Genomic DNA, 18,280 nt, shown 5'->3' with positions numbered 1-18,280 from the left:
AATGTTAAATACCTACAAATTTCCAAAGACCCGTTTATAAGCGATCCCAAAGAAGTTCTAACTGCACACACACGCACGCACATCACCCCACAAGCTGGATGCAAGGATATGACAGGGAGGATGCTCCATCTGGCCAAGACAGAGGCTTTGATGCCAGCAGGGCTACTTCTTTTAGCATCAAATGGGTTTTGCCTACTGCTGTCTCTACTCCAAGGTCTCTCCCTACTGCTGGGAATTTTCATGTTTCTTTTATGCTTCTTTTCAGGCCGATTCCTTCTTTGTTTCAAAAGTCTCATTGTAATTCCCTGCTTACTGTTTAATCCAGCTGATGGTCGTCTTCCTCTGTAAAATGACCAGTTGAGGGCTGATGGTCATCTTCCTCCTTAACATAACCAGTTTGGGGCAGACACCTTTCAGATAGTTTTCTGTGTTTGATACAATCACACACACGGTTTATAGTCACGTTCTCATCTTAGCAAGGGTTGTTATCCAGGTCATTTGCCAAAAGTGGACCTTGTGGGCACCCCACACCAGCACTGAACAAGGCGGTGGCCAGGGCAGGACTCACAAGGGGACTGACTCTCCTGGGTCTGTCCTCGGCCCTGCCAAGTCCACTGCCCGCTCTCTTTCCTCCACTACCCAAAATTGCCTAAATCAAGTCAGACCTCACTGCAAGGCAGAGATCTCCAATGTGAAACCCAAACACCATTTGGGGATTCTGGTGGCAGTGCTTAGCCTCGACCCCTTCTCTCCACTTTTCCTCCCTCTGGAGGCTGAATAAACTTTTGATGAAGCAAGATCTTCCCCTGCAGGGTGTGGGGCTTCCCGCAGCACGGGGTGCCTGGCGCAGGCTTTTCCCAGCATGGAGGGATCTTATCAGGCCAGTCCCAGCTCTCTGTTTTTTGCAGTGCCTGGTGCTCCATAGCTCTGACCAGAGCAGAGCTCTCTTCTACCAGCCCAGGACAATAAATACGGCTTAGGACTTTGTGAGAGACCTCCGGGGGCTGCAGATGGGTCCCATTCTCCACCTGCTGCCTATACGATCTGTACCTGCCCCAAGGAAAGGCAGACTTATGGATCCTTTCTGCAGAGGACTTTGTGGGATACGCTCAGGGAGTCTGGTGCTCCCAGTTAGTGTTTGAGGGGCCCAGCTGTGCCCACATGAAGGTTTCATGTGGCTTGGGAGTCTCACGGGTAGTGCTGCTGCCATGGTTGAGGGGGGCAGGAGCTCAGCACTTTCCCCACCATCCCCAGCAGCAGCGGCAGAGGGAGGACAGGCTGGGAGGGGGCCCTTCAGCAGCTCCCCTCGTGGCCACATCCTGATCTGTGTGCCGAAATGCACCAGGATCTCCGTCCAGCTCGGGTGAAGGCCAAGCAGAGGCTCAGCCAGGGCCGATTGCACCTTGGCTCAGCTCCAGCTGGGGACGCAGCCAAGCCCCAGCACCGTCCAGCACGGCCGTTGGCTGCGAGGAGAGGAGGGACGGCCACCCCAGACAGCCACCCCGGGCATAAAAAGCCCTCCCGGGGGCAGGGGGAGCAGACGGTGCCCATCGAGCCGAGAAAAGCACTGCCGGAGCTGCAGGAGCTGGGCCATGGAGCAGTACTTCTCAGCCACCCAGAAGATGGAGCAGGAGGTGATGTTTCCCAGCCTGCTCCGAGGCGTCTTCCCGGAGCCCGACGAGGCCTCCCCCGCTGCTGATGGCCGCAGGGACCTGTACGAGCGCTACCAGCTCCTGAAGTCCATCAAGCCTGTGGTGGAGAGAGGCCTGGGGTCCGTCACCGAGCAGAGCCTGCCCGGCGCCAGCACGCACAAAGCCCCAGACGATGCAGCAGACGCTGACGCTGACCTGGAGGAGCGCCTTTCCCACCACCTCAACGGCTTGCAGCAGGTGCTCACCCACCTCACCAGAGACGCCAACGCCCTCACGCGACGCTACAGCCAAATCCTTGAGCAGATCAACCTCAGCGATGGGCAGCCCAGCTGGTGAACCTGACTCCGGCCTCCAAGGTAGGAGCTCGGGGACATGCAGTGCCAAAACATACATTGTCCTCTTCCCCTGTATACTGGGGGGCTTTCCCATATTCACATCATACCCACAAATCCCAGGAGCTGTAGGTCCCAGTCCTTCTGCCACTTCTTGACAGATACGTCCTCCTGCACCTGTCTTTCTGAATTGATGACTGGTGCAGGCTGCGTCACTTAACACAGAACAAAAGTCACGTTGTGAGCACCACATTCCCCCCAACACTCCCCAGCTTTCAGGTAAGCAATGCCTGGCTGCTGCTGTGCAGGCACAGAAGATCCCAAAGCATCCTCAGGGAGAAAAGGCTGCGTGCTGTGGAGGACCCTGTGCTCTGGAGTTACTCTGGAGAGTAACTTCTCTTATTCTCTTTGACGGAACAACAGAATCATTTTCAGGCAGAAATTTGAAGCTTTCAGGTTTCCAAATGTCTAAATTTGACACACCAGCTGCAAGCAGGTCAGGTTCTTCAATTCTCCCCTACTCTTGAAAGCACGATCATGCTCTGTGCTAGTGGGACTTTCATCGCATGCACAGTGGGGCCTGATCCCTTGGGTAGACATCCCTGTCCCACACCAACACTCGTGGCTAACCACATACATGGGATAGGGCTTAACCAAGCTCTGATCCTCCTTCTAATAAAATTGAGAGCGTGGAAAGGAGATGGCAGCAACAGGAAACGTTAACAAGTTCTTTCAAAAATGTTGACCCTAGTTCTGGAGAAAATACGTGGCCAGAGATGAAGACGTCCCAAACAAACTGTGTTCTTTATTCCCACAGGGTGATGAGTGGCCCACAATCCAATGGCAGCTTTTCTCCTGCGCCAAGTCCCACCGAGGGATGTCTTCAGTGACCAGCATAGAGCTTGGCCATCTGCCAGCCGTGCACTGCCTTTACCATCGCACTTGTCCTGCTGTCGACACTGACCTTGCTGCTTCATGTCACCTCAGTTCCAGGTGTATTTCTTTGCAGCAGGCAGAGCAGAAACGAGTGTTTTGTGTTATTGCTTCATAGAAGGCATTTGTAACTTTGAAACAATGCTTCTTCTGTGTGCGCTAACGTTCACCGGTCTCTTTGATGCTGATAAATGTAACTGCTTCCCAAGGCTGATCTGAAATGAAACACAAAGCCTTGAGGAACTGTCTCCTGTGTTTCCTACAAGCTATTGTTTCTATATAGCTACTGTTCCCCAGCCCATGCGGCTGGGGGAAGCCTTGGCCACCAAGTCCAAGGGCTGGTGCAGGGGATGAGCTGGGTTTCTGTCTCAGGGAGTAGGAATTTGGTTTTGCATTGGGCTGGAATTCAACTCCAGTCCTGCTGAGGTGGTTTCATGTCACAGCTGTCCTCCAGTCCCCTGGCTCTTACACGTTACAAAAGCTCGGTGTATTCCTGTCATCCTCCTGTGCAAGGTGCTGGGAACCCAGCCTGGCCCTTGCATCTCTCCCCAGCCACCTCATTTTCCTTCCACCAGCATCCCCTCCCCTCCTGGACCCCTGATTTCCCAGCTCCTCACTCGCATTGGTACCTGCACATCCTTTCCTTCAGCCCACACTTGTGCAGCCCTGCAGGCTCAGACATCTGTCCTTCACATAGAGTCCCAGGGACAACCTGCCAAAATCCCTGCCAGCCCCAGGACTGCCTCTGGCAAGTCTGCCTCCTCCCCACTTCACTCCCACGAAGATCATGGTACCCTCCAGAGCCCAGGCGCAGGTGAGGATGCTCAGATGGGGCGAGTGGGAAGAGAGGGCTTTGCTCAACTTCGATCCCCGTTAGCTGTGGGGGAGTCACAGGCAGTAAAGCCTCTGCATTTCCAGCTGGTGTGTGGGCAGGGGGCTGCGAGCTCTTCACCTTCGTCCCTCTGCCAGAAGCACCAGCAGCCACAGGTTGGGTCCCAGCACAGGCGACTCCTTCCCTCCCAGAAAGACACTTCACCCTGGGAATGTCTTACTGAACTGGACGCTAGAGGGAGGTGTCCCCTCGCCTCTTTAGTCCTTTCTTTAAAAGAACTCAGCTGTTTCAAAACAGCCGCTTTGTGGCTAAAAACAAAGCCTGTTCCTCCATCAGTTTTTAGTTTTGATTAAAGAAACCAGAGATCTCAGAGCATCTGTGGTGAGAGGAGGACTGTGTCTATGCCACGGGCTGCGGACTCTGTTTCTGTGTTGCACTGTGCTGCTGCACATGCGGGCTCTGCTCTCTGAATCTGCTGTATCACAAGAGGGAAATAATGTCCTGGAGACTGAAATCTGAGACTCATCAGCTCTAAAACGCTCACTCTAAAACGAGCAGAAGTTCTGCAAATGGTTCATGTGTTTCTGTCTATGACCTGGAAGCAGCTCCATGTTCGTGTGTTCATGTGTTCATGCTCACATTTCCCGGTATTGTGGGGCTCTGATTGCTGAGCAACGCTGTGAAGCTCCATAGCAGTGTAAAGAGTGAACAACAAAAACCAGAAAACCCATTTGTTTTCTTTTAGTGAAACTCTAATAGCATATAAGATAAAAAAGAAAATGTATTTCACAATTTAACAATGACATGCACTGTCACTTCGAACTCTCCCCCACTAACACCCTTGGCATCCCGGCCAATGGCAGATACTGTACTGAAATCAGCCCCGTTTAAATCTATGCACAGTCTCAAAAACACCCCAGAGGCACCGACTGTTTTATAATTCCTGCACAGAAGGAACCCAGCCATGGACTGTGGACACCTGATGCCGCACACAGTTCCTCAGGTGGATATGTTCTTTAGACAAGAAGGATCACCCCATATCCAGGCAGCATTTTGTAATATTCCAAAACTAAATGTGACCTGCTTTATGCTGCTTTAATAGATTAAAACTGATGGTGATTCTGGTTGCATTAATGGAGACCCCATGCACCGTGCTGATCAGAAGAAGAGAGGTGGGAATTTCTCTCAGGCCAGTCTGTAGTCCCTCTGCCAACCAGGATCAGGTCTTTACACTGGTCACTTTTAATTTTCTTGTTTGCTGTATCCTGTTCTCCTTGGGTTTCTTAGAGAAAGACACTCCCTGAAAAGCACAGCACCACCCAGGGATAGGCACTGAGCTGTCTGCCCTTCAGACAAGTAAACTAAGGTATCCGTAAGCTATTGTGAATGTTGTATCCAAACACCCATTAGAGAAACAGGACAGGTATGCAACAGAAACCAGAGCTTGTCATCTCTGTTGTAGCTCCCCTTAAGGGAACAAGGTATTTCTCCCACAGTATGAACATCAGGAAATGCTCCTCTTCCACCTAGTCTGATCTGCTAGAATGTGGAAAGTGTGAGTAAAACCTGAAAAATTTACTTCTCTCCCTTCACTGTGTGAAATGGGGATTTCACATCTAACTACAGCTAAAGCTTCGCAGGGTCCCATGGAGCAATACACAACCTAAGTCTGTTTTCTCTTTCTCTCCTTATTTCTACATGTCTGGCTGGCAGCAAAGGGTCTTATCTCTCAACCCTGCATTTCCTTTACTAGCCCAACCTTTCCTCTCTCCCACCACCAGCCTGGGAAGAGTGGGCTGTAGCTCAGCAATAAGACCCGGCATAGGCCTGCTGGTTGGGCTGCCATCCTTCATAGACTACATTGAAGTGATCCTCTCTTCTACAGATTCTCCTGCTTCTGGCTAGACAGACAGTATCAGCCTGAACAGGGATTGGAGCCAATCCAGTGCCGGGGATGCACCCCGTCTTCCTCAAGATGGGGCAGGCAGCTGAACAGACTCATGCTGACACCTTTAATAGGAGTGCTGTGTTACAGGGAGATGGAATAGTGGCACCCATATACTCTCCTCTACCCCACACCCTCCATATGGCAATGTCAGAGTTGGGGGATAGCTCAGGAAGGGAAGGTCCATGAGGACATAGAGGAAGATAGACAAGAATAGAGCATTGCCGTATCTACTCAGGCTTCTTGCCAGATCATGGTAAACAGAGCGGAGACTGCACACACACACACACACACACACACACACAGAGTGGATGTCTCTCATAGATTGTAGACACAGTTCTTGTCCCAGGAAAGTCTACAAGTCGAATAGGATATAAACAAGGGAAAGAAGTGAATGGACATGAGGGTCAGGAGAAGATAATGTGGTTTCTCAGCAATGTAGACACTGATGGCTTGTTGAGTTACTTTAACTGGTTAACTCTGTATCCTGCTTTCATGGCAAAAACAAGACTCTTGAGCAACTTTCAGTGCCACCTAGCAGTCCTGGCTTTGGTGAGGGTGCCTCTCCCCATTCACCCTATTCTGCCATTGGGGAAGGAACATGCATTTGCTTGGCCAGGAGGCACTTTGATTCCTTGGCATTGGATGGTGTCCTGGGGCTTGTTCAAAGCCAGTTCAGATCCCTGCTAAGGCCGTGGGTTGCACATTCCCCAAGTATGTGAAAGTGGGTGGAGCTGATAAACGACTAGAAAGCAACAGGTGATGTTTGCATAAGAGAAGCACATGGCTGTTTAATTTAGGAGTGGCTCCTAGGGTGCAGAGCCACCTGCCCAGCTGCACTGGTACGATTTCTGAGTAGAGCTAGAGCAACTTACTGTTTGTTTTGCTTTGCAGCCATATCACACCTCATCCATCAATGCTAGAAGTTTGCCCATATGCAGGTTTTCCCTTTGCTGGCCACTGGTGGCTGCAATTGGAGCAAATGCCCAGGATTTGGCCACATGGGGTACAGACCCAGTGATGTCAATGGGAGCTGAAGTGTCAGTGAGCTTTTGGATCCCAAGTACTCATGAACGATGACAAAGAGGCAAAGCAAATTGTGTAGGCTGGCCTCACGTCTCTAGAGCAACTTGGCAATTTGCAGGAATCAGTATATCCGTGTGCCTCAGCAGATACTGATTTTTTTCTACCATGACCTTTGCAAGGGACCTCCTTTGTCCTGGTATCCCCTGGCAAACCCCAGAGAGATCAGTCCATTCAGAGGTTATCCCCAGTAGCCCTGCTGCCAATGTCCCAGCTGGAGAACAAAACCACCATGCCGAGAAACCCCTGCTCTCTGCAGCAGAGCGACAGAATGAGGAGCAGTCTGAGAGACCTGACCACTGAGCGTCAAAGTGGTAGAGATGTGTCAAGCTCATGGAAAAGTGGCACAGGCTGTGAAGATGTGGGAAAGCAAAGGGAGCTCTGGGACAAGCCACTAGGTCAGGAGCCCCTGTGTCTTGGTAGGTGGAGCTGGTCCAAGGCCACAGAAGCTGTGCTAACACCAGCTGGCCAAGGAAGCTCTGCTGAACGGGGATTTACTGGGATACTGGGGAACACTGTGAGCTCAGAATGGCCAGGACAAGTTTGTAACCTATCCTCTTTGCTAGCAAGTCCACTGCTGTTTAAAATAATCTGGCTTGTGTCCTAGCTTTCCATGGGAATCTCCTCCACAGAGATCCCGTGGAGGAATTGGGGCCTGGGAATCAGCTTTCTTAGGTGCCCTTTCTGCTGAACTCTCACTGTTTGCTAGCAGCAGTGATAATGGTAATGGCTGTAATATCACACCATGGGTGGAGATCAGCCATGGATCATCACCTCCATGTTCTAGGCAAAAGGACCAAATCAAAATGGCTTTATCTCCTCAAGAAATTTAGATATCAGACAAGAGGGAACGAGTGGAGAAAGACAAATGGGAGCCACTCCATGTTGCCTTCCAGCTGCTTCCCCAAATCCAAGCCTCTCATTTCATTTCCTGTTTTAGCATCTGCTTTCTGTAACCATTCTATTCTTTTTTTTCCCCTTGGATTTAGGGCATAAACACAAATCTGAATGCTGTTTACCTAATTCTTTTAAACAGAAGCTGCCAATCCAATGTGTTAAGGAAATAAATCTGTTAAAAATACTTCTGTGGACAATACTGCTTTCCAATCAGATGTATTTAGCAGCATAGAGCTGTTCCAGTTCATTGTTATGTACATATTTATACAATTTTCAAAAACACATATTTATTCCCCACAAAGCCATTGTCAAGTTATTCACTGTTTGGCAGATATAAAGTTCTCAGGATTATTTTGGTTATTCTTATGATTCATGTCATGATCGCTTGTACAAGGTCCAGGCACAGACTAGTCCTTTTATGCAAAGACAGTGAAAGGATGGTCCCTGCCTGAAAGAGCTTACAGTCTTGGAAATGCTCCTCTCCCAATAGAAAACAGGCATTAGAGAGAAACCAGCTTTTCAAGCGTCTACAAAAGAAATGGCAGGGCAAGCAGGCACTCTCAGCAAAATAGGCAAGTGGCTTGAAGCACCACTGTGGCACCTAGGAGCCATGAGAGGAATGGAGTAGGTCTAACTGGTTCTTGTTCCTTGTCTTTCTGGCGGCTCTGTGACCCGTTTTGGCAGCCAGCCTCTCCAACAGGTCTCACCAGCCTTCTCCTTGAGGACAGGAAGGGATCTATGAAGGTGCTCCAGCCACAGGTTTTAACAGCACTTTTAACTTCTTACCTGAGTTCCTCATCTCTACCGACTCACAGGCTGCTCAAAATACACTGAGTTTCCATGTTTCCCCTTTTCAGTTTACAGCAGCCATAGGGAAGGAGCAGAAGTGAAGCCCCCGGTGCCCTACACAGTAAAGGGTGAACATGCCTGAACAGCTCACGAACCAAGGTGAAAGTCAATATCTGGTCTGCAGCACAGTGTGTTCAGCACAAGCTGGAACAAGCATAGTCCGTCGGCAGCAGCAGCGTGGTGCCTGCTGGTCTGCACAAACTGGGTGTCATGCTGCCTCCAAGAGCTGTTCCAGCACACAATGAATGCAAAGTCCTCTCAGGGAACCAGCAAGGACGCTAACAATGGCACTGGGAGGGATATGTTTTTCTAGCGGAAAGGCAGTGGCAACTATCAAACAAAGGGAACATTGGGAACTTTACCCACCATCACATCGCGTTTTCCCACCTGGCCTTTCCCCAAGTTCCCAAGTCCTTACTGAACCTGATAGATCTACTCAGCAAACATCCTCAGAGCTCTCCTTTTCTTCTCGACAGGTGGATCCCCAAAAGACTCACAGTTCATCAGACGCAGCTTTAAAAGATCCAAAGGATGAAGGATTTCAAGGAGCCAGGCCAACTGGTGACAAACATGAAGCCCAGAAGAGATCCTGGGTAGAAATTCCAGCCTAATGCAGAGCAAGTTCCATTCTCCTATGGGAGAAACCCAGCTAACCTCCCCAAAACTGCACAATGGTGGCCAAGGCCTCCCTAGGGGTGTGGAACAGCAGCTACAATGGAGCTGCTGATTGTGGGAATCCCAGGACCCTGGTTGCCCAAGGCTATGGAGACTTTCATGGTCTTGCCTTTTGATTTCCTTCCCAAGAGAAGAATGAAATTCAGACCAGTATAGGCTAGTTGTTACCATCAGCATGGGCTGCTGAGAGCCTTGTCAGATCTGCCTCTTCCAGCCCTCTCCAAAATCCTGATTCCACTTTTGCCTTTCATGGGTTGCTCCCCCCACCCACTGATTTCCTCAGCATTGCTTTGACCGTGGGGTAAAAGGAGGAGTGACAAACTGCAAGAGCAACTGTTTTCACTTAGCGCAGGCACAGAGGGCTTTGATCCAGAGTTAGATGCTTGCACTGCAAAACCTTCTGCAACTGTGACACCAAACAGGTCAGAGGTGTGGTCCCAGTAATCCAGGATGTCACCTCTGGTGTGACCAGCTCCAAAGAAAGGCACCAAATCCCCACTGGTAGGGAGCAATATGCCAATGGTTTGGGCTGTGAGAATTTTTTCCTAAAGCCCCTTTTGAGATCAGAAGAATTTGGCAGTTTAAATCAAATCCTTACCAAAAAGGGGAAAAAAAAATCCAGCTGGGAGTAATTTGCATAGCAAGACTGAAAATGCCATCTTAGAACAAGCCATGCAGTTGGTAGGATTAAAAAGTCCCAGAGAAGCACAAATAATAACAATCAGATTTTTCATATACATAGTGACTTTCAGCCAAATATCTCAAAATACTTCAGAAACTTTAGGGCTAATTCTTTGTCCCATAATGAGCCAGCAAAAGTGTCTGAGATATAAAAAAGGAGTAAGAGAGTGGAGGAACCAGACCAGTATGTTAATCAAACAGAAGGACCACCTGTGGTCAGCCTAGCAGCAGAAAACAGCGTGCTGTTGATGTCAGCTAGCAACTATTCCTTTTGCTGAAGTTGTAAGGATCTGCACTCTGGCATGGAAGGTTTCTTCTCAAACACCATGAACCGCCCTCGATTCTGGCTTTGGGAAACCTTACGGATGAACTTTTGCACAAACTAACCTCTTCTATGGCTATTCACCATTCCCTAGTGAAAAGCTTGTGAGAGCAAAGAGGTGACAGTCTACACATTTGTTCACTTCTGCAGCTACAGAAGGAAAGGTTGCTAACCCTAACATCAAAGATGTACCATGTAGAGCAAACATGGACTCCATCTTTGTCAATTATATCCAGGATATTTCTGAAGGACCTATGTGAGCCAGCCCAAGGATCAGGATATGCAGGAATCAATGACCCAGAAAATTCAGACCTTCCCAGCTGTTTTCCAATAAGCATTTACAAGTCACAAAACCTGAGCTTCCAAGCAGACCTCATGTTCTACTGTATCCAGCACTATTAATTCTTCGGGTCTGGCAAAGGGAAAATCCAAGCTCTTCTATTTAAAGCGAGAGTGATAACTAAGACACAGGTTATTACTGAGGATCTCTCAGGATGGTTTTAGAGCAGTGGAGGCAGGGTATAAATCAAATTCAATGAGAGGTTCACCCAAATGCACAAAGCATTGAGAAGAATTTGGGTCCAGCTTTCATGGAGCCTTGGGTGAGGACTGGTTTTACTCCCAAGTGACTGAATCAGTGCAAATTAAAATACTTTTTGCTCTGTGTCTTGAGCTTCTGTTCAGACCAGTGCTCTGTTCTGGAAGGATGTAAATCCAGCAAAATCTTTGGAGGATGCAAAACCAGCAAAGCATGAACACAACACAGATGAATTTTGCACATAAGGTTTCCTTATAAACCATGCTGTCATTTTTCACCACTAAAATCTCACCCAGGAAGATTTTAATGAAGTGCTATCTTTGTCCGAGATTTTTCCTTTGGTTGTTGGCATCAGGAAGCAGCCTGCAATATGAAAGAGAGTGCGGCAAGCTTGGTGAAGGAGGTGGCAAACTTTTATTAGCCCAACTGATAAAACTGGAAAAAACAAGCCAGCTGAAACAGAAGCTGACAGACTTGAGGAAAGTCTTGTGTGCCCAAAAGCCCAGATGTTTTTATTTATCTATCTATCTATCTATATTAGTTGATCTAATAAAAGACATTGTCTCTCTTTACAAACTTTGACTTACACCTTCGGACAGTCATGCCCACAACAAGGTTGCTACCATAATGAAACAAAGACATATAAGTGGTGAGTAACCTTAGGATGATTTGTAAGCAACGGTGCACTCAAAAACATCCATAACAAGGAAACTCTGCAGGATTTTGGTATGGTTCTGAACTTCAGGTGACTTCTAACTCTTCCTGGTGAGTTTTACAATGCTGTGTGTTTCCAGACAGGTGAGAAACAGTCCCGCTACCACTGAATCTGTGGTGCTTTCCACCCTTGATCCTTGATGAATGCAGAATATTAGAAAACAATGCCATGCAAAGATACCAACCAGATATCTCTGACATATTAAAAATAATGGTTTAGGCTCAGGTTTCATTTCATTTACCCTGCACAAATTAATCAATGCCTGGAGCTTGTATTGGCAACTAGCAAAGTACTACCACCTTGGAGAGTTACCAGGCACCCTGATCTGGCTTTGATGGATATGATAAATGGGATCAATGAGATGGTTTTGATAAACTGTGTACTGCATCTTCAAAACAGCAGTGCGAAGAGGCCAAAAGGCTAGGGAAACATTTACTGGTTTCAGTACAGCTGGTTCGGGAGGCAGAGACGGTCACACGCGCATACGTTGCAGGGCTCCTCAGACGTGCTCTGGGCACGTCTCCTTTGGAAAGGATTATCTGGCTTTTAGTCACTGCACAGATATTGTTACAGGAGGACTGTGCTGGGCAGCCAGCCCAAGTCCACCCTGCACCTTGCTGACTGCCAGAATGAGCAAATACTTCCGCTTTCCTGCTGTTCCCTCCCTCTTCTTATACCTGTAACGTGTAACAGGGCTGTGTCTGGAGCCAGGTGGAGCTTCGGGGGCAGTGGCAGGGCTGGGAGCCTGGAAAAAACCCGAGCCAGTGAAAAGAAACCAAGTGACAGAGGACTGGAGCACAGCTAGGAGCCATCCAGCAGCAACCCAAGACAAGGCAGGACCTGAGCACAGGTTTCCTCAGACCGCGGAGCCGCTGCCTCCCTTCCTTCGTGCTGCGGCTCAGGGGGAGATGAGCATTTCCTCGGAGCGCAAGCCCCTGGGGAAGCAGGTCACCAGCAGCCTGAAAATGGTGAGTGAAGCACGGGTCGGGGCACTTCCTTCCTGTGGGATCAGAGCACTGGGCTACATTATAGTGCTTTTCCCCTCGCCTACTATTTCAAAGACTCCAGGGTCTGCTGGATAAGCGACCAAGAGGGAGAACCTAGGTAAAAACCTGTGTTTGACTCAGTCCTCTTTGCACCAGTTGGTTCACAGAAGGACCTTGTCTCTTGCCAGGGTACAAGATCTGGCAACAGCAAATAACCTAAGCAGCTCTTTTTCTCCTTTGACAAGAGGTAGAATTAGTTTGATGCTACCTTAAATTTGTCACATCCTCAAAAAAAAAGACTTTTGGTTTTGTTTTACCAGTTCTTAGGGTCTCTAATGATGCAAAAGTGACCCTGAGTTTTAGATCTGCAGAATCATCAGCTAGGAGCAATAGTTTTTCTAAAGAAAAAATAGTGAGAATCACAATACAAGAAGAATAAATAAACCTAGTGAGAGTCACCACATGAGGAGAATACTATTAGGCAGAAATTAGGGATGAGATCAGATGATGTTTTTTCTTTTCCTCTCCTCTGCCCTCAGTCTATTACTAACTGATTTGCCTTCTCCGTTTTGGCCATACAGCCTCTCCCCCAGGTATAAAAGTCAGACCTCTCCATCCTTCACCTGGGGCATGGATAGGTGGGATTATTTCCTAAGTATCACCAGCTGGCTAATTACAGAGCTGGGAATCAGCCAGTCCCAGTAATGCCCATCACCTGGGAATCAGGTTGATCCCAGACCGAAAATATAAGTCAAGATCAGCGTGAACATCACATTAGTAGGGCTTCTGCAGTAGTGAAGAATAAGTTTTCCTTTGGTAAGACTAACAAGCGTCATGAAACATTTGACCCGCTGTCTGAAAAAGGAGTAAAGGCTCAGCAGCATGAGATACGCCTGTCAAGTGGTCTCTGCTAAGGAGTAAAGCTGAGCTGCTTGTTACCACTGGACTAAGGGCAAATTTCCTAACTGGGAGGCTTTACTATAGAAACAGTTTTGGGACGTGTTCTTTTGCGGGTGGAAATCTCAGATAGGATCATTTTATGCTCCTCTGGCGTAAATGACTGCTCTTGAGATAAAGCCGCTTACACTAAAGTTATTGCAAAGCAATATTCTAGCCGGGTCTTTGGACTGAAATTTCTGTTGTTCCCCTGGCTCGTCCAGGCTATGGGCTCACTCATGCTAAATCTGATAGCTTGTGGCTCTTTAAAAGGGAAAGTCTCCCTCCTCTGCTCTGACTTGTCTGTTCCTAGTCCCTTCATTTTGCCAGCTCTGGTGCTCGTTAAATCCTCCATGAGCCAGCTCAGCTCATAGAAATGAGGCAGAAGCAGAGCCAGAGCTGGCACAAGGTGAGCGACAGAAGCACGTAGGCAGGTACAAGGAGGGAAAGGGGAGAAGGTGGCAGGAGCTCCCACCTTCTGTTGGTGTGAGCTGTTAGAGCAGCTCACGGCTCCGTACCTGTAAGGCACCGTGGGCTGGAGCCAGCTAAGCACTTAAGTACACGCTTCACTTTAAGCATGTGACCAGCAGCACTGAAGCAGATCCTTGCATGACCCAATCCAAGAAAGAGCAGGTGAGCTCCTGGAAAAAGGGTTGTTTATTGACTCGCGCCTTCCCAATGGCAGGTGTGGTCCTAGCCCGGCATGTGACTCACGTTACAGCGTGACGGCATGAGGCGAAATAACTGCCTCATTCCTTCTCTCTCCTTTTGTTGTACTGAGTACTATGAAAACTGGCTGAGTGCAAAGGGAGGCTGTTAAACTTCTTCAGCACTGAACGGTCAGGAAGGTCATCACAAGCGACACCAGGTCCAGCCTTTCTTGGCATTCAGGCCCCTCCGATGTTTTTCTGATAGCAGTAGCTTTAATGCATAGTGTCCCCCACAAACAAATCCAAACTGGAGGCTTTACATTCTTTCTTCTTAAATTCATTTCAGTTGCACAAACTATTTTCTTTATTTTCTATCTGAAGCTATCACACATTTTTAAGCTTGATAAGAAGCTGCTGTGCCTGACCACAGGCAGGCTGGATTTTAGTGTCTTAGTTCTGTGTTTATAGCTAATCCCCCAGAAAGGTGAAAGTCAATCTTGCACATTTCTGAAGTTTCAAAGAGCTTTAGTTCTGACTTTGAAGAGAAAATATTAATTCAGGTGAGAAGAACAGAGTTGCACACCTTTTCAACTCTGTCCTTGTCCCTCTGCACTTAAGCATCAGGAGAGCAAGAGCTCAGATCATTCTCTCTGAAAGGAGAGGGGTCCAGCAGGACCACTTGTGGGACCACTTGATCCCACTTGTGTGGACTTAGGAGATCCACATCAAATCCTTCAGTCTGTTACCGACAACTTTCCAAGTGACCCTGGACAAGTTACTTCTTGTCCCTCTTCCCCACTGGCAAAATGACACTTTTCCACATCCTGAAGATGTGATGAAGACTAATCCATTTAGAAACATCCAAACATCTCCTACTCTGGTTATGATGGCCATATGCTTATCCTGCATCTGCTTTCAGGATGCCCTGTAGCAGATGGCTGAATGTTCCCATCTGTCAACCAAGGGATGGGGACTCACGTCATGACAGTCCACACTGCCATTTCAATTTGCGGCTGCAATTATGATTTTTCCCTTTCCCTTGATCTTTCCATGCTGACTCCTTGAGATAGGTAATGTGTGTTATTTTTGTCCCTTTCTGATACTTGCAGTTGTCACCAATAGTGGAGTTAAATGTTGGTGGGGAGATGTACACGACAACGCTGAGCACCTTAAAGAAACACCCTGGCTCCAAGCTCGCAGAGATGTTCACTGGCCAGCCCAAACTGAGGACCGACTCAGAAGGGAGGTTCTTCATTGACAGGCCAGGGACCTATTTCAAATACATCCTGGAGTATCTGCGTAGTAACCAAGTGCCCACCCAGTGCATCCAGGACGTGTACAGGGAGGCGTTGTTCTACAACATTGAACCTCTCATCAAGCAGCTGGAGGACTCCCCTCAGATCTTCGGGGAACTAGTGGCGAGGAAGCAATTTCTGGCCCGTGTGCCCAGTTACAGTGAGAACATCGAACTGATGATCCGCATCGCGAGGGCGGAAGCGGTTGCGTCCCGCCAGTCCAGCGTCATCGTGTGCGTTGTCAGAACTGAGGAGGACGCTGCCAGATGTCAGGATGCCTTGAACAGCTTGGACATGGATAAAAAATCTGTGGTGAAATTTGGCCCCTGGAAGGCAACACCAAGTATTTCCGATCTGCTGGACTGCATTCAAATGGACGTCGAAGCCAAAGGGTACAAAATATCCTTTCAGCCCCATGTTGCAGAAAAAGGGTTTCGCTTCAAATCCTATGACTTCTTCTACAAGTTCATGTTCACCTGGTGGTAGCAAAGTGCCACCATTGATGGGGAATGGAAAATGCAGTTATTCAAACAAATTGACTTGGGTTGTGGAGACTCAGCCATGGGCTACTGGAGAGACGGGAAGAAAACGATGGGCCAATGAAAGGATCTTATTTGATGTTTCTTGCCAAATTAAACAGCACTTGTGAGCCACTATTTTGTTAGGTATTAGAAAATAACCGTATATTTTAAAAGATATGTGTTTAGATATGTGGTATGACCTTTTCCAAAATGCTTATTCCTTTTGCACCTTTCGGTCACTCTGACTGACTATACTGAGAAGTAACAGGCCCTGCGGAGGCAATCCAGGTATCAGGAAAAGGATGAATTTTATTCTATGTAATGTTTTGCTGACTATTGGATAAGTTCACAGAGCCAGGCTCTGTGATTAATACTTCACTACTTCTCATATATTGCCAGGCATGACCTTTTCTGGTGAAAACATTACATGCAATTCAAAATGGAATCACTGAAAGTGCATTAATTTATGCCAACTTAAATTTGGATCTTTAACAAAAAGGCAAAAGCTCTGGCTCTCATTCTTTTCCATACCAGATCCTAGGTTAAAAAGGATGTTGGTGTCCCACTGCCTCCTCTTGTTCCTCCAGTAGATAGCCTATTCTCTAGCCAATGTATTTATTATTGCTATTTATTATTTATTCTGAAGTAAAGACAGAGAACCCCCCTATTGCGCAGGATCAACACAAGGTAAAAATACTGTTACTAATCCAAAGAGTTTATAATCTAATGACACCCACTCCTTTCTCATGCCACACTATTAGATCTTTCCCTTGTGACATCTATTATTATTCTTTCATTTTTTAAAATATAAGATTCTGCAAGAATAAGGCAAACTCACAGTGACTTGACTGGAAGGAAGCACTACTGAAGCAGGGGCCTCAGTGGCGATTTTGCCTTACAGGACACTGGACTGGGTCCCACATCATGTTTTAAAAACCTTAATATTCCAAAGTTTATTTTTGTACTGGAGATCACAGAATCACAGAATCGCTGAGGTTGGAAGGGACCTCTGGAGATCATCTAGTCCAACACCCCTGCTCAAGCAGGGTCACCTAGAGCACATTGCACAGGATTGCATCCAGGTGTGTTTTGAATATCTCCAGAGAAGGAGACTCCACCACCTCTCGGGGCAACCTGTTCCAGTGCTCTGTCACCCTCACAGTGAAAAAGTTTTTCCTCATGTTCAGATGGAACTGTCTGTGTTTCAGTTTGTGCCCATTGCCTCGCGTCCTGTCGCTGGGCACCACTGAAAAGAGTCTGGTCCCATCCTCTCGACACCCTCCCTTCAGATACTTGTACACGTTGATAAGATCTCCTCTCAGCCTTCTCTTCTCCAAGCTAAACAGGCCCAGCTCTCTCAGACTTTCCTCATAAGAGAGATGCTCCAGTCCCCTAATCATCTTTGTAGCCCTCCGCTGGACTTGCTCCAGTAGTGCCACATCCCTCTTGTACTGGGGAGCCCAGAACTGGACGCAGTACTCCAGCTGGGACCTCACCAGGGCTGAGTCGAGGGGGAGAATCACCTCCCTCGACCTGCTGGCAACACTCTTCCTGATGCACCCCAGGATACCATTGGCCTTCTTGGCCACAAGGGCACATTGCTGCCTCATGCTTAACTTGGTGTCCACCAGCACTCCCAGGTCCTTCTCTGCAGAGCTGCTTTCCAGCAGGTCAACCCCCAACCTGTACTGGTGCATGGGGTTATTCCTCCCCAGGTGCAGGACCCTGCACTTCCCTTTGTTGAACTTCCTGAGGTTCCTCTCTGCCCACCTCTCCAGCCTGTCCAAGTCTCTTTGAATGGCAGCACAGCCCTCTGGCGTATCAGCCACTCCTCCCAGTTTTGTATCATCAGCAAACTTGCTGAGGGTGCACTCTGTGCCTTCATCCAGGTCATTGATGAAGAAGTTGAACAAGACTGGACCCAGGACTGACCCCTGGGGGACACCGCTAGCTACAGGCCTCCAACTAGACTCTGTGCCACTGATCACAACTCTCTGAGCTCTGCCATTCAGCCAGTTCTCAATCCACCTCACTGCCCACTCATCTAACCCACACTTCCTGAGCTTGTCTATGAGGATGCTATGGGAGACAGTGTCAAAAGCCTTGCTGAAGTCTAGGTAGACAACATCCACTGCTCTCCCCTCATCTACCCAGCCAGTCATTCCATCATAGAAGGCTATCAGATTGGTTAGGCATGATTTCCCCTTGCTGAAGCCATGCTGACTACTCCTGATCACCTTCTTTTCCTCCACATGCTTGGAGATGGCTTCCAGGATGAGCTGCTCCATCACCTTTCCAGGGATGGAGGTGAGGCTGACTGGCCTGTAGTTCCCTGGGTCCTCCTTCTTGCCCTTTTGGAAGACTGGCGTGACATTGGCTTTCTTCCAGTCCTCGGGCACCTCTCCTCTTCTCCATGACCTTTCAAAGATGATGGAGAG

The 18,280-nt window shown here is 48.2% G+C and overlaps 2 protein-coding genes across 2 annotated transcripts; both read left to right on the top strand.

Moving 5' to 3' along the window:
• The first annotated feature begins 1,592 nt into the window (after positions 1-1,592).
• On the top strand, positions 1,593-1,988 carry LOC106485974 (thyroid hormone-inducible hepatic protein). The gene has a single exon (XM_013944482.2). It carries the CDS (start codon positions 1,593-1,595, stop codon positions 1,986-1,988), a length of 396 nt encoding a protein of 131 aa, XP_013799936.1.
• A 10,300-nt stretch (positions 1,989-12,288) lies between these two features.
• On the top strand, positions 12,289-15,941 carry KCTD14 (potassium channel tetramerization domain containing 14). The gene is made up of 2 exons (XM_013944481.2): positions 12,289-12,422; positions 15,136-15,941. Exons 1-2 carry the CDS (start codon positions 12,363-12,365, stop codon positions 15,805-15,807), a joined length of 732 nt encoding a protein of 243 aa, XP_013799935.1. The 5' UTR covers positions 12,289-12,362; the 3' UTR covers positions 15,808-15,941.
• The last annotated feature ends 2,339 nt before the right edge of the window (positions 15,942-18,280 follow it).

The sequence above is a fragment of the Apteryx mantelli genome, chromosome 1, assembly GCF_036417845.1.
Source record: "Apteryx mantelli isolate bAptMan1 chromosome 1, bAptMan1.hap1, whole genome shotgun sequence".
Taxonomy (NCBI): Eukaryota; Metazoa; Chordata; class Aves; order Apterygiformes; family Apterygidae; genus Apteryx; species Apteryx mantelli.
Note: the sequence above shows the minus strand (reverse complement) of the source record. Positions and strands in the feature narration are given on the sequence as shown.